The 15,958-nt window shown below is 52.6% G+C and overlaps 2 protein-coding genes across 6 annotated transcripts in view; one reads left to right on the forward strand and one right to left on the reverse strand.

Moving 5' to 3' along the window:
- FAM168A (family with sequence similarity 168 member A) overlaps positions 1 to 7,876 on the forward strand; it is a 197,715-nt gene extending 189,839 nt beyond the window's left edge. For all 5 annotated transcript variants that reach the window (XM_065833833.2, XM_065833843.2, XM_065833858.2 and 2 more), the window contains 2 exons: positions 710 to 840; positions 2,577 to 7,876. In XM_065833833.2, the coding sequence (XP_065689905.1) occupies positions 710 to 822 (113 nt within the window). In that variant the 3' untranslated portion in view covers positions 823 to 840; positions 2,577 to 7,876. The remainder of the gene's footprint in view (positions 1 to 709; positions 841 to 2,576) is intronic.
- RELT (RELT TNF receptor) lies at positions 7,512 to 15,030 on the reverse strand. The gene is made up of 8 exons (XM_065833821.2): positions 14,967 to 15,030; positions 14,046 to 14,135; positions 12,742 to 12,972; positions 12,486 to 12,566; positions 12,328 to 12,409; positions 12,045 to 12,230; positions 11,840 to 11,963; positions 7,512 to 8,698 (listed from the first exon to the last, which is right to left on the reverse strand). The coding sequence occupies exons 2-8, from the start codon at positions 14,071 to 14,073 to the stop codon at positions 8,660 to 8,662; spliced, it is 771 nt and encodes a 256-aa protein (XP_065689893.2). The 5' UTR covers positions 14,074 to 14,135; positions 14,967 to 15,030; the 3' UTR covers positions 7,512 to 8,659.
- Positions 15,031 to 15,958: the final 928 nt, after the last annotated feature.

Below are 15,958 nucleotides of genomic sequence, written 5' to 3' on the forward strand. Positions count from 1 at the left end.
GTGCATTGAATTATGCCAATAAATGCATCATTCATCCTTTTGCATCTGCATTAGCTGTGAAATAGGGCTCTGTTATGAGACACAATCCCTGTTGCAAGCAGAGATATTGCAGCCTGGGTATGACAGGAACCACTCTGAGAGATTGACTGTTGCTTATACTGAGAAAGTGGAAAGATGTAATTAATGCACGTGGGATGTCTGGACATTTCATTAGTGGTATTTGTAGAAAGATACCCAGAAGCTGAGGCACTGGTTCAAGCACCTGGTTAATCCCAGAACGGAGTAGGTTGGGGTTTTATTCTCCCTCCTCGTGCTTACTGAAGGAACTGTGCAAATTCTCACCTAAAATTTTCCCTGGAAAGTCTGGTTTTTTCCTCATCTCCTCCATCACCCCTTCCCGTCTGGTCCTTAGATATTTCAGATCACTGCCGTGAGCTGCTGTTGCAATTTAGCAGCTGGAAGGTGTCACCAGGTTAGTGTTGCTGGTCTTTAGGGACAAGGAAAATTGAGTAACAAATACGCTGGAGCTTCAGGTGGGTTTATTCCATTCATGTCTCTGACTCAGGTCTCATGGGCAGAATAATATTTGGGAGAAATGAAGAACTTCCAAAAGGCAGGTGATGCTGTGCCCGCCCCTCGGATGCGGTCTGCAGCACCGTGCCCTGATGGAGCTCTCCTCCTTGCTAAATATTTCCCCGTGCCGTTGCAGGAACCTTGCTGACCACCCCACAACACACCGCCATCGGAGCACATCCAGTTTCCGTGCCAACGTACAGGGCTCAAGGAACCCCCACCTACAGCTACGTACCTCCACACTGGTAAACCCGCCGGCCAGTTCATGTAAGTGATGCCTTGGCAGGTCTTGCTCTGCCCTTAGAATCGCGGGATAGTTTGGGTAGAAGGGACCTTCCCAGCTCCCCCAGTGCCACCCCTGCCATGAGCAGGGACATCTTCACCAGCTCAGGTTGCTCAGAGCTCCTTCCAACTTGGCTTTGAACCCTTCCAGGGTTGGGGCATCCACAGCTTCTCCACACAACCTGTGCTACTGTCTCACCACCCTCACCCTAAAGCATTTGTTCCTAATATCTAATCTAAATCTCCCTCCTTTAGTTTAAAACCATCACCCCTTGTCCTGTCACTACATTCACTGATAAAGACTACCTCCCCATCTTTCATACCACTTTGCATATGCTTTTTTCATTCCCTGCTAAAATGCCCTGGGAGATCACCCTGTTCATTAGCACCAGGGTTGCATGCAGCTCCCTGCAACCGGCTGCGGGTTCCTGCTGTGCTCAGGATCCCAGAGATCCCAGCTGCTTGTTTAACCACCCTCCGCGTGTCGCTGGAGCCCTTGGTCCGTCACACCCGATTAACGGGCAGCGCAGCTGATGGGAACACGTGATGCTGCACGGGAGGCAGCGGGGATCTCATCCAGCCGCGGGGGTTTGTCTGGAATCTCTCCTTGCTGCAAACATCACACTGCGCTAATTCTGCCTGTGAAAAATTGTTATGCAATTAGCATATTTTTAATCCTGTGCATTGGATACTGCCAGCGAGCTGCTGCTTTATCAGTGCAATGCACAAGAAGTTCCCAGTATAACAGTGTAAGGGATGGTTAAATCCTGTATAGATCAGGTATATGTGCGGCATGCAGTGCAGGGTGCAAAGGAGAACAGCCTTGTCTGACCACAGAATCACAGAATAGTTTGGGTTGGGACCTTCCCAGCTCCCTCAGTGCCCCCCCTGCCATGAGCAGGGACATCTTCACCAGCTCAGGTTGCTCAGAGCCCCATCCAGCCTGGCCTGGGATGTCTCCAGGGATGGTTCAGCCACCACCTCTCTGCCCAACCTGGGCCAGGCTCTCACCACCCTCAGGGCAACAATTTCTTCCTCATGTCTGGCCTGAATCTCCCTCCTTTAGTTTAAAACCATCACCCCTTGTCCTACCACAACAGGCCCTGCTCAAAGTCTGTCCCCATCTTTCTTCTTGGTCCCTTTTCAGTCTGGAAAGGCCACACTAAGGTCTCCCCGGAGCTTCTCTTCTCCAGCTGAACACCCCAGCTCTCTCAGCCTGTCCTCCCAGCAGAGCTGTTCCAGCCTCGCATCATTCCTGGGGCTCCTCTGGCCCCTCTCCAGCAGCTCCATGTGTGTCCTGTGCTGAGGACCCAGAGCTGGACCAGCACTGCAGGGGGGTCTCACCAGAGCGGAGCAGAGGGGCAGAATCCCCTCCCTCCACCTGCTGCTCACGCTGCTGGGGATGCAGCCCAGGACACGGGTGGATTTCTGGGCTGCAAGCGCACGTTGCCGGCTCATGGCCAATCTTTCACCCCCAGCACCCCCGAGTCCTTCTCCTGGGGGCTGCTCTCCATCCCTCCATCCCCGGTCTGGATTGACACCGGGGGTTGCCCTGACCCAGGTGCAAGACCTTGCACTTGGCCTTGTTGAGCCTCATGAGGTTCACATGGACCCACTTCTCAAGCTTGTCCAGGTCCCTCTGGATGGATCCCATCCCTCAGGTGGGTCAACCCCACCACTTCTTCTAACTCCTTGTTTTTCATGTCTCTGCTCTCTTCCAGATCCGGAGTCAGACATTGTATGCAACTACACAAGTCTTACATCGGTGCTGCGGCCGCTGTACTGCAGCACCTCGTCTGTTTGCAAGAACAAAAGAAAAAAACAAAAACAACAAAAAAAAGTGCAAGGGTCACTTTATGCATTCTTTAGTGGTTTTGTAAAAGCTGCTTTTTCTAATCTTCTGTCTCTTTTTTTTTTTTTCCTCTCCCCCATTCTCTTCCCCAACCCACATAAATTGTGTAACACACATACTGACACTGAGCAATAGGAAGGTTCTCTCTTTGGTCCTTATCATTTGAAAGCTCAGAAGATTTCACTTTTCCAGCATTGCCCAGCTGAGTGGTGCAAAGATCCCCCCCACTTCCTGTTCGTTTGGGTTCTTTTCGTTATTTTTCCGTTGTCGTTGTTGTTGACGAAAGCCTAGATTTTCTTTGGCTAGTAAGAGTGGTTGATGTTCAGGGTACTATGTGAAAAGCACAGCGCTGGTAGGCAGGCTTATTCTGATTTGGTTGGGGTATTTTTAGTTGAATAATATAAATTATTTAATCTTCCATAACATATTACAAGAAAATTGGTGTCTTCCAGATAGCTGTCGTGATATAGATTATAAATGCATTATCTGCAGTGAAATTCTGAACTTGTCCCTTCTTTTGTAGGAGTAAGAGAATATAAATATAATTAGCGACGTAACACACTTGTCTTAGGAAGTAGGAGGACTGGTCGCCATCGGGTCTTTGGTCTGCGTTTTGCAACTGGGCAAACGGGTCTCGCGTGATGGGAAGAGAGCAGTGGAGAGATGCCCTGGTAGCATCTTGCACCTCTTGGGAACATGAGATGCTCCCCATCGGCTGCGTCCCTGGGCTGTACAAGGGAGAAGTTCCTTCCTTGCATGACTGTGGGAGGAGATGTGCTGGGTGGCTGGTGAAGGAAGCAAGGAGATGTCCAAGGCTTGGTCTGAAGAGCTTCTCCAGGTCCAAAGCTTGGTCTGAAGAGCTTTTTCATGTCCAAAGGTTGGTCTGAAGAGCTTCTCCAGGCCCAAGGGTTGGTCTGAAGAGCTTTTCAAGTCCAAAGGTTGGTCTGAAGAGCATTTTGAGGTCCAAGGCTTGGTCTGAAGAGCTTCTCCAGGTCCAAAGCTTGATCTGAAGAGCCTTTTCATGTCCAAAGCTTGGTCTGAAGAGCTTCTCCAGGCCCAAGGGTTGGTCTAAAGAGTTTTTCGAGGTCCAAGGGCTGGTCTGAAGAGTTTTTCCAGGTCCAAGTTTTGGTCTGAAGAGCTTCTCCAGGTCCAAGAGCTGGTCTGAGGAGCTTCTCCAGAGTCTGGTGGTATGGGGAAAGAAGGCAGCTGGTTGATGGAGAAGCGTCTCTGACGCAGGGCGAGGAGGAAGATGGGTGGCTTCACCTTGCACTAACGCCATCAGCAGGGTTGAGACCAAACCATGATGCCTCCGTGGTGACTGAGGTGGCCTCTCATTCTTTGGGTTACAGCTGGGCTGGGAGACTTCCAGGAGAAACATTCATCCAGGCACAAATCCCAGCACTGTAGAGAAGGACCGGAGAGGGGCATGGCGTCCATCTGCTCTACACGGTGGGTGAGGAGAAGTGGGAGGAAGAGGAAGCAATAGCAATAAACATGTCACCTTCCTCATCGAAAGCACTTGAGAAAAGTCAAGAGCAAGGAAGGGGATCCACAGGTGACGTGGATCAGCCTGGGAGACAACTGGCATGCAGCGGCTGTGGGCATCGGGGTCATTTCTGGGGGTTTTGGCTTACCCAAGGGCATGAGGCCATGAAGCCAACCGCAGCTGGTGACATCCCACCTCGGGGTGTCCAAACAGAGCAATAAGTTGTCTCGAAGGCAGCAGTGAGAGTGTTTGGATTTGCAGACAATGCTTGGGGCCAGTTCGGGTTATTTTTAAATCCTTATACCTAAACGAGGTTTCTTTTTATTTTTCTAAGACGAAAACATCGTTAGGTTTTGATTTTTTCCCTCAAACGTGCCAAAAGAGTTACATTCACCCAGCGACGTGTTTGCAACTCTCACATCTCTTGGGCTTTGAGGTCATCACACCAGGCCAATTCCAGAGCCTTCAAAGAGGTCAGGTGAGGAGATGTGGGGATGAAAATCCCTCCCGGTGCTGCTTGGCGTGGATTTCTAGCCCATGTGTGGTGCTGAGTCAGCGCCCAGATGTCTCTGTTGGTTCCTCAGCTTTGGCCGTGCCTGGATCACATCTCCAGATGGAGGTGAGGGCAGTGAGGACCAACTCTGGATGGTCACCTTGACCAGGACACAGTGGTGTAGAGGTCAGACTGGAGGGTGTTTCAGAAGAGCAAGGTGACATGCTGTTGACATCTCCTTGCCATTGGGAGCATCTCCTACCTTGGCTTCTGCTGCCATTGGGAGGAGCTACTGGAGCTCCTTCCCATGAGTGTGGTCCAGATGGGAAGAAACTGGTTTAGGGACCCGAGAAGGACTTTTGTTTGGTGCTTGGTGGTTTGTCAGCTTGGATTTTTGGGGTTTGGTTGGTTCTGCTGGTTTTAAAGATCTAGCGAAGCTCTGGTTGACCTTCCCAACCTCAAGGAGAACAAAGTGGGTGAAGACTGAACACCAATGCTGTGAGGTGAGGAGGGTGGATTTCTCCCATCTAGTACTTTATGTTGCACTTTGGGTTCAGATAAAAGGGAAAGAGAAAGGAGAAAAAAGTAAATAATCAGAGGGTTGCCCTGTTGGGTTTGGTGAAGCCAAAGGTTGGCGCATAAAGGACGATGGGACATTTGGAGATACAGATACTACATCGTCTTTCCACTCTTTGTAGCACACTAACCTGGGCCAAAAAAAACCCAAGGAACTGAAGATCTCTGACATATGTTTTTTGCTCTCATCGTTGACTTAACGTTACATACCAGGAGTTGTCTGTCAGTGTTGAAACACATAGGATGGAGTAAGCTCCAGCCACTATGACTTGCAGGGTCTAACAAGCTTCATTATCCCAGCGTGGGTTCTGCAGAGGACCTTTCCCAGCAGACACCATCCTACCACTGACCTGGGCAACCCTCACTCTTAATTGCTTTAGGAACAACTGCTTAAATCTTGGCCTGTGGGTAGGAAGGAGATGCCAGGCTTTCTCCTAAAAGTTAAGAAAACACTAAAGAAGGTGAAGTAGAAAAGCCCCACTAGCTGTTTAGTTCTAGTTCCTTCACTTGGATCAGTAGTAGATACGATGCTCCTCACCTCGTTCTGCCCAGGCAGAAATACTCAGTAACTCAACAAGGGTGTAAAGAGGTGAAATATATGATGTCTGTTGGGCAAGAGGCTTTGGTGAGCATGTTTGGCAACTGGTCTTGGGTTTAGGCTTGGACCACCACTTAACTCTAGGGCCACCACATGGCTCCAGGATCACTATGTAGCTCCAGAGTCACTATGTAGCTCCAGGGTCACTATGAAGCTCCAGGGCCACCACATATTTCTGGGGCCACCACATGGCTCCAGGGTCACCACATGGCTCCAGGGTCACCACATGGCTCCAGGGTCACTACATAGTTCTGGGGCCACCATATGGCTCCAGACTTGGGTAGCTCCTTCCCAAGGTGGATTCATGGGACCACGATGGTAAGAAGATGCTCCCTGACACCACGATGGGACATGGGACTCGATGTCCCCTCAGCTGTGCCAGCAATGACCTGCAGCCCTGTCCCCTTCCCCTTTTTGATAGATGGGAGGAAAGCCCATGATCCCAAGTCCTTTCCTTGGCTAAGTCATGGCTTAAGTGAAGGTCCTAGGGAGGTCGTAGCCTGGTGGGGGTTCCTTTGGTGGGACACACTGATGAGGGCCACCAGCTTCTCAAATATTTCACTCCAGCAAAGCTTTGCTGATGATGTTGGTCAAGGAAAAGGTTTTCCCATGATGAAGGATCCCACCAGGAGTTGGGGAACACCAGGATGGGTTAAACCATCCTCAGCAAGGCCACCAAAGTGTCTCGGAGATTAGAATTCCAGCTAAAGTAGAAGGAAAATAGCTCCCAAACCACTGTTACGACCGTTACCCCATCCCTGCTGTCACCTTTGCTTTAAAACATGGGCTGTAACGTGAGATTTGGGGGAAAAACAGGAATATTAATAGTGGTGGTAGCCCCTTGGAGCTTGCACCCATCCCACCTCCGAGCCCTGAACCCCATGGAGTGACAATTTCCTCCTGTATTTTATGCATTATAATAATAATCCAGCCCAGCTTTGTGCAGTTTCGAGCTGTAATTACCATAAAGTGTTATTTAAAGACTTTTGTTTTCATGATGGATGGTTCAGGGTTGGCATCCATACGGTCCTTCCTGGGTCTTAGAATTTAAAAATCACATTTGGGGGTTTATTTTCAATAGGAAAACCCAACCAGCCGACAATAGCAATAAGAGCCACTGGATATCCATAAATCCTTCTTTTTTGTTTAGTTTTCTTTCTAGTTGTCGATGTTTTTAGGCTCTCCGTCTATCGGTGACTCTCTCCCCATCTTCCCTTTGTAGGATCAGGCTCCGGAGACTTTCTCTGCTAACATTCCCATAGGGAAATAAAGGAATATAAAGCCTCTTAAGGAGCTTGGGAGGGAGGAGAGCTTGGAAAAGGTGGTTTTTTGGGCGTACGGCACTTCCAGATTCACTGCTAATTGGGTAAAATAACCCATTACGGGGACGTTTGCATCTTCCCACCGGGGATGGAGTTGGGGGCGAAGGGGGTTCAGGATCTGGGTGACTCGTGGGGTCCAGAGCCATCGGGAAGCAAAGAGAGGAAGGGGAAACAAAGGAGATGTTGGGGTGCAGGATGGCACCCAAACCCTCCCGTCCCCGCGGTACGGAGCAAACCTGCCCCTCTTTCTACGTAATCGACTTCTTAGAATTCACTTCGACCGCCGCGCCAGTTCGTTTTTAAATATTATTGGACCTCTTAAGCAGAAATGAAATAAATATAAAATATTAAATGAAATTTTAAAAAAGTATTAAAAACCAAGAGTAACCATTGTCTTCCAAGTCTAAGTCTCTAAGGCATGTAGGGAACATGGCCTTGAACTGACGCCCTGGAAAGCCCCACAGCCTCCGTTTGTCCATCTCAAGTGTAAATTCGTTATCTTTTGGTTTTCTCCCCCTGTTTATTTCCTGTTCTGGTTTTGGTTCTGAAGATCAGGTCATGATCTCCCTGACAGATTTCAGCCAAGAGTTTGTAACTGTACGATATTTACTGTAAGATGTAGAACATTCGATAACTATTAAAATGTTTCCAAAAAAAAAAAAGGAAAAAAAATAAATAAAAGAGCCTGAGAGGGTTTGGTGGTTGGTTTTTCGGTGCGGGGATGTGATGGAGAAGTCAACGGGATTGGCCGTAAACCCATTTCTAGGTTGGTGGTGGAGCTTGAGGGTCTCCAACCCAACCTTGGGTGGGTTGTCCCACTGAACTCAACGTGGCCAAGCCAACGTGATCCTATAGAAACAGCTCCTATGGGGATTGGAGTGGAGGATCTTTATGTTCTCCTGGGCTGATGGAGATGGTGGATAGAGGAGATGTGGACGCAGGAGACCAGCCTTGGCCAAAACAAGCCCCCTGGTTGGGTGTTTGGTGAGGTGGGACTCGTCCCATGATCCAGGCAGTGTCCGAGACTACAAGGTTGAGTGCTGGCAGCTGGTGATAGAGGGAAATCAAGAGCTCATGATGTTCCTGGAGAAGCTTCAGTTCAACAGAGCCGGAAGGTGACTATCAGTGGCATCCTGGTTGCGTGATGTCCTCCGTTGCGTGATGCCGTGGAGATGTGTTCCAACGTCATGTCTCCCGGAGACGCTCTGCATCAGGCCACCACACCATGGCCACCACCACCGGCGTCACGGCTCCGGGAAACACTTTCCATTAGGCCACCACGTTGTGGCCACTATCGGACCTTGGGGACAGGGAATCCTCCTCACCAGCTGGGCATGTTGAATTTGCCGTGCCGCCGGTGGACACCTCACTAGCGGAAGCAGAAGCCAAGCTGCCACCTCCACTGCTTCGTGACACCAAGATCGGCTTTCATGTGGTCCCCAACGTCCTCCATCCCCATGTGGGGTCTTGGTGGGTGTCATCGTCCCCCTGAGGCAGCCCCCAGGCCAGGTGCCACCTATGGAGGACACAGGATTGACCATGTGAGGCAGGATCGGGCCCTTTGCATCACCTGAGGTGGCAGGAGCCACACAGTGTCACTCCCTGAGCCAACGTCAAGGATGGCTGTCACCGCCCAGGGACATCCCATGTTGGAGAGGACACCCCCAGGTGTCTCCACCCCCAGTAGCTGGTCCAGGACCCCCACGGGGACGCTGAGACCCTGCAGGATTTGGCCACGTGCTCACCAGGGTCACAGTATCCCCAAATGGCTGGGGACAGCGTGGAGGGACTGGAGGGGACACGGTGTCTGGGATGGTCCCTGGGTTGCAGTGGTCACTGCCCATCGCTGTCACGAGCTGCATGGGCTCAGCTCAGAGGTGACAGCAGGACAGGTAGCTCCGACACTCATGCACGAGGTCACCTCGTGTCCCCATGGGCTGGCAGGATGTCACCAGCCTCGGCAGGGCGCAGGTGGGCACCCATGGGTGCTGCACCCCAGCTGGAGGGTGCACGTGTGTGTGTGTGTGCAGAGCTACATGTGCAAATATGGGTGTATTTGCATGTGTGTGTGACTGCATATACATGTGTGCACATGTATGTGTGCACAGCTGGGTTTGCATGTGCACATGTTCATCCATGCATACGTTTGTATGTACAACCATGTGTGAACAGCTCTTGCACACATCTCCACGTGTGTATCCACATGTACAAAGCTCAACATGAAGATTTGCATGTGTGCATGACTGCATATGTGTGTGCACATACACATGTGCGTGTGTTTGTGCATGTTTGCGAGTGCAGCAGGGTGTGAATGCATGTTGTATGTACCTCCGTGTGCATGCACACTCAGAGAGTTCCTTGTGCAAATGTGGGGCTGTTTGCATGTGTGTGACTGTGTATATGTGTGTGCATGTACATATGTGCGTGTGCACACGTGTATGTGCAGAGGTGGGTTTGCTTGTGCACATGCTCGTCCAGATGTTTGTTCGCCTGTGCAGCTGTGTGACCAGCTGTTCTGCACATCTCCATGCATATATGCACACATGTAGAGCTCCATGTGCACATTTACACGCGTGCATGACTGCATATGTGTGCGCATGTACATATGTATGTTTGCAGGGGGGTTGCATGTGCATTTATGCACCTGTTAGTGTGCATGTTTGCGTGTGCAGTGGGGTGTGAACACGTGTTGCATGCACATCCATGTCCGTGCAGACTTACAGAGCAATTTGTGCAAATGGGGGGGTGTTTGCATGCCTGTGTGTGGCTACATACATGTGTGCCTGTACATACATGCATGTGCACATGTACACAGGCAGGGGCGGGTTTGCATGTGCACATGTTCATTAATGCATATGTTGGATGTGCAGCGGGGTGTGAACCGCTGATGTGTGCACATCCATGTGTATGCACACTCATAACCCTCCATGTGCAAGTGTGGAGATGTGTGCATGTACATATGTGCAGGTGCACACGTATATGTGCAGAAGCCGGTTTGCACATGCACGTGTCCATCAGTGCATAGGTTTGCATGTGCAGCTGTGTGTGAACAGTTGCTGTGTGCACATCTCTGTGTGTCTGCACACTCACAGAGCTCTGTGTGCGTGTTTGCATGCGTGGAGGATTGCATATATCTGTGCATGTACATAGGTGTACACATGTATGCATGCAGAGGGGGGTTTGCAGATGCATTTATACACGTGTTTGTGCACATCTGTGTGTGTGTGTGCACATGCATGCACACTTACAGAGCTCCATGTGCAAGTGTGGGTCTGTTTGCATGCGTGTGTGTACATGTGCAGAGATGGGTTTCTGTGTGTATTTATGCAAGCATTCATCGATGCATATGTGTATATGCACACGTGGCAGTGTGTGAACAGGTTCACATGTGCACATGCGCGTGTACGCACACTTAAAAAGCTTCACATGCAAGTGTGCCCACGTTTGCACGTGTGTCACTGTAAATGCGTGTATGTGCATCATGTGTGTGCAGTGGCTTTGTATGTGCACGTGTTCATCAATGCATACGTGTGTGTGTGCACGTCCAGCAGTGTCCAAACAGGTGTCAGGTGCCTGTCTGTGTGTTTGTGCACGTGCATGCACACTTAGAGAGCTCCAAATGCAAGTGCAGGTATGTATGTGCAAACATATACACATGCAGAGGTGGGTTTGTATGTGCACATGTTCATCCATGCATACATTGGCATGTGCAGCGGTGTGCGAACAGTTGCTGTGTGCACTTATCTGTGTGTCTGTGCACCCAGAGTGCTCCGTGTGCATGTTTGCATGTGTGAAGGATTGCATATGTGTGCATCCATGTACATACGTGTACACGTGTATGGACACAGAGGTGGGTTTGCATGTGCACATTTGGCCGTGCATACATTTGCATATGCAGTGGTGTGTGACCAAGTGTCATGTGTATGCACACGTACAGAGCTCCACGTGCATGTTTGCATGACTACGCATGTGCATATACGCATGTGTATGTGCTTACGTGTGTGTGCAGAGGTGGCTTTGCACGTGCATTTGTGCACGTTCCTCCCTGCATATATGTGCATATGTGCAGCATCATGTGAACGAGTGCACATGTACACATTAATATGATTGTGCACGTGTATACCCCCTGTCCTGCCTCAGTGTCCCCTCAGTGTGTCCCCAGTTTTTGCATGGCTATAATATGCATGGTCTGTATATAAGTACACATATGCATAGCATTTTATGCATATATGGGTGCACGATTAGACATGTAAATGTATGCAAATGTGCTGTATAGTGGCATACGGGCATTTGCATATGTGCTTTACGCATGTTGTAGGGGCATATACAAGTGTAGCTCTATGTGAGTGTGCAAACATATAAGGGATGGGAGGATATTAAAGCACTGGGTGCTGCAGAACACCCCAGGGACCACCAGCACTCACTCCCCGGCCCCCTACAGCACCTTAAACACAGGGGGGTGGGAGGGAAGGGGGTTGATCCCCACCCAACCCAATTTTTAAAGTACTTTTTAAGCCTCCCACCTCCTGGAAGAGGCTTGGTGGTGATGGGCTGCTCTATCCTCACTAATCAACCAGTGCCCTCATTAGGTTTCAGAGTTAACGCTCTATCCTCCAGCCTCCTGAAGCCCCAGCACCCTCCCTCTGCTCGTCCTCACCTCGGGGGGTCCATCGGTGCTTTTCAACCATGGGGGCCGCATCCCGCTAGCAGCGGGGAGGGGACCACGGGGTGGCTCACCCCCCACCTCGCTCCTCATCTCGGGGATCCGGGACACCCGAAACCTGTTGGGGGGGCATCACATCAGCCTGTCCCCACCCTGGGGGTGGGGGAGACACACACCAGGGGGCGTCCCCCCCCATTACCTGCCAATGGAGAGGATGGTGACCTCGCTGGGACGACCTCCAGGTTTGGGGACCTTGGTGGCACCGAGCGGTGGCAGAACCTCGGGCCACCTCTGGCTGCAGCGGGCGCATGGGGCAGGACCCTGCACGGTGTGGAGATGCTGCTGGTGCCGGCAGGAGAGGGGAAACTGAGGCAGGAGGTGCAGCCTGGGAAGTTGGGGTGCGGGGGGAAGATGCCATCAGCATGGGGTTGGTCCCACCACTAGGGGGTCCTCAGTGCAGCTTTGGTGGGGGGGGGTCTTACTTATTTGGGGGGGTGCAGCCTGGTGACATCAGCTGTTGGTTGTGATGCTCTTTCAGCAGCTCCTCCAGCGCCGCAGCGTTTTCTGTAGGTGGGGGACACCCAGGGGAGGGTCACCAGGGTCCAACTCATGTCACCCCCTCCCCAGGGACCCCCCCGACCTTTCTTCTCGGTGATCAACCGCACCAGCACCCCAATAGTGTCCTCGTTGGCATCCTCCAGCTGGTAGATGGAGCTGGGACCTGGAGAAAGAAGTTGGGGGGACTCAATGATGGGGGATAAACCCCGCTCAGGGACGAGCAGGATGCGCTGGGACAATAAGGACCAGGAGCCACGGGGATGGGCAGAGCAAGGCAAAATGGATGAACGATGGATGCAACATCACCGCAAAGTGCCGGTGACACAACCGGGGCTCACCGGTGCCACCTGGGGGGGGCTCCTTGCTGGCGGTGCAGTGGTACCCCCTCTTCTTCAGCAGGTTGCAGACCAAGATGCCCAACAAGCCCATGGCGCAGAAGACCGGGACGATGGTCAGCACCGCCACCTGTGCCGCTGCGTCCTCCTCTTCCTCACCCATCAGCGTCACCCGTGTCCCGTTGGCCCCCGCCGGCCAGCCCGGCGTTTCGGGGCTGCGGACTCGCCGCTGGACTGGGGGGAGGCAGCAGATAAGCTCCCAAGTGGGGTATTTTTGGGATTAAATCCTGTTTTCCCATGAGCCCCCCGCAGGGTTCACCCCCGGATAAACTGAAGCCACTCATGTCATGAGCTGAGACGTTCTCAGCTGCCACATCCCAGCAGGACATCACCGCTCCGCCTTGAAAAGGACACATCTCACGGGGTCCCCAGGGTGAACATCAGCCCAACAGGTACCCACAAAACCAGGGTGACACCCCCAGCCTGGGCACCCCAGGGTGCTGCAGGGAGCGGTGGTGCAGGGCAGACACCGGCCCCGGGGCTCCCTCTCCCCTTCAGGGCTGTAAAACTTGTGGGGTGGGAGGGGGCTCACGATCTGTCCCTGGCGCAGCATCACAGCTCGGGGGGGTTGGCAGCATCACCCCCTGGGCTCACCCCGGCAGGGAGGCTCTGCAGCAGCTGTCGGTCACTGCCGTCCCCAGTGCCACCAGGACCCTGTTCCCATCCCGGCAGCAGGTGTGAGTGGGGCAGGGAACCTCCCCCGGAGAGAAGGTGCCCAGGGGACACGCTCAGCACATCCCCCCCGTGCCCTGCACTGAGACACAGGCCTGCTTGGAGGGGACAGGGATGTGAGTGATGGCCCCATCCTGTCCCTGTCCCTCCAGGGGAGACAGGCTGAGAGTTAGGGTGTTCAGCTGGAGAAGAGAAGCTCCAGGGAGACCTTAGTGCGGCCTTTCCGGACTTAAAAGGGACCGAGAAGAAAGATGGGGACAGACTTTGAGCAGGGCCTGTTGTGATAGGACAAGGGGTGATGGTTTTAAACTAAAGGAGGGAGATTCAGGCCAGACATGAGGAAGAAATTGTTGCCCCTGAGGGTGGTGAGAGCCTGGCCCAGGTTGGGCAGAGAGGTGGTGGCTGAACCATCCCTGGAGACATCCCAGGCCAGGCTGGACGGGGCTCTGAGCAACCTGAGCTGGTGAAGATGTCCCTGCTCATGGCAGGGGGGGCACTGGGGGAGCTGGGAAGGTCCCTTCCAACCCAAACCCTTCTGTGATTCTGTGTTGTGCTGCAGGCAGTCATGGCCTTACCCCAGTGGGCTCCTCTCCAGGGGGACATCCCGGTGTCCCCTGCTCCTGGGGATCACAGCTCCTGGCTCCTGCACTGGGTCTGCTCAGCACCTGTGGGAGAAGCAGAGAGCAGTGCTCAGTGCCAGCTGTGTGGGTGGTGATGTGGCAGAGGTGACCCCATCACAAGTGACGTGACAGCTGCAAACCTGTCGCAGGGACTGCAGCAGATGCAAACCCACCAGCAACAGCATGCGTGCAAACCCATCACATGCACCATGGTGAACGCATGGAGGGCGTTGGGCTCTGACAAGCGCCAGGAGCAGAGGAAACGGCCTCAAGTGGCGCCAGGGGAGGTTGAGGTTGGATGTGGGGAACAATTTCTTCCCCAAAGGGCTGTGGGGCATTGGAACAGGCTGCCCAGGGCAGTGCTGGAGTCACCATCCCTGGAGGGTTGGACAGACGGACATGAGGTTCTCAGGGATGTGGGGCAGTGCCAGGGGTGGGGGAACAGTTGGACTCAATGATCTTGAGGGTCTCTTCCAACCCAATTGATTCTATGATTCTATAATTCAATGATGGATCCAAACCCACCACAACCCTCACTCAGGCCAAGCCCCCCAAGGGAGCAGCCCTGGCCCCTGTGGTACCCACAGGGCGCATCCCAAGAGCATCTCGACCATGGGACCACACGGTGGCCCCAGGGGGAGCAGTGAGGGAGAACCCACGTTCCAAATGAGCCCCTGCCCTGCAAGAAGCTTTGTCAAAGGAGACAGAAGGAGGAGGAAGGATTTTCTGGGGAAAAAAACCCACGCTCTTCCCAAATTAAGCACCTCCCCAGGGCTGAGCTGCTGCACATTGCTGTGTGATGCCGGGATGGGTTTGGGCACCAGGGGAGCCGAAAGCAGAGATGAACAGGGATGGGATGGATGGGGCCGTACTCACCCCCAGGGCAAGGACGAGCCACCAGTGCATCCCGCTCCTCTTCCTCACCAGGGGACACCTGCCCAAGGGGGAGAACTGGGGTCACCAGGCAGGAAAAATCCCATTGGAGAAGCAATTTGGGGGTCCTGTTCCCCCATGGAGATTCTCCAAGGCATCTGCCTAAATATCCCTGGAGCAGCTGTCACCCCCCTCCCCAAATAAGCTTTATTAGAGGTATTATGGGATCACCCCCTACTCTTGCTGATCCCAACTCCATCCCAAATCGGATAAGGACTAACCCTCCAACGGAGTCAGGACCAACCGTGCAAGGAGCAGATGATGCTAAACACCAATAAATAAAGGTTTTTCCTGCTCCGGAGGAAATCCTTATCCATTCATCACAAGGAAATGAAGTCACTAACAAAACAGATATATTTAATTTAAAAGAAAAAAATCGAGCTAAACAAAAGGTGTTTCCCACAGTCTCGTCTTCCCTCTTTGAGTTCAGCAATTAATAGTTAAAATAAATGCTGACAGCGCAGAGGGAGGGAGGAAAGAATAAGTAACCCAAACGCGGATCCAGCCTGCGTGGGAATTGCCCCGGTCGCCACGGTCCCGTGAGAGCCACGCGGAGCCTCGTTACAGCCTCTCCTGACGAGTTTCTCCTAATTGCTGGCCAGCATCATCAGTCTGAGATGCGGTATCATCGGTCTGAGATGCAGCTCATTAAACTCTAGAGGGGAGATGCTGGGGGGCAAGAGGGGTAATTAAAGGACCTGGGTTAAGCCGTGATGGCACGGCCCAAATGAGCTTCCCCCGCGCTCCAGTTCCTCCCAGTAGCTCCCAGTAAGGTACCAGCATGAAGCCAACCAGCTCTTCTCCCCTCCTGGGGACTCGCATCCCCAAACCAAGAGCCACCAAGGTGGTGGCACCATCTGTGACCCCATGATTTGGGGGAGTGCTGAGCCAGTTGCCACTATCACCCCATCAAGTGCCACCTCCCCACTGAGCAT

Source organism: Patagioenas fasciata, chromosome 1 (genome assembly GCF_037038585.1).
Source record: "Patagioenas fasciata isolate bPatFas1 chromosome 1, bPatFas1.hap1, whole genome shotgun sequence".
Taxonomy (NCBI): Eukaryota; Metazoa; Chordata; class Aves; order Columbiformes; family Columbidae; genus Patagioenas; species Patagioenas fasciata.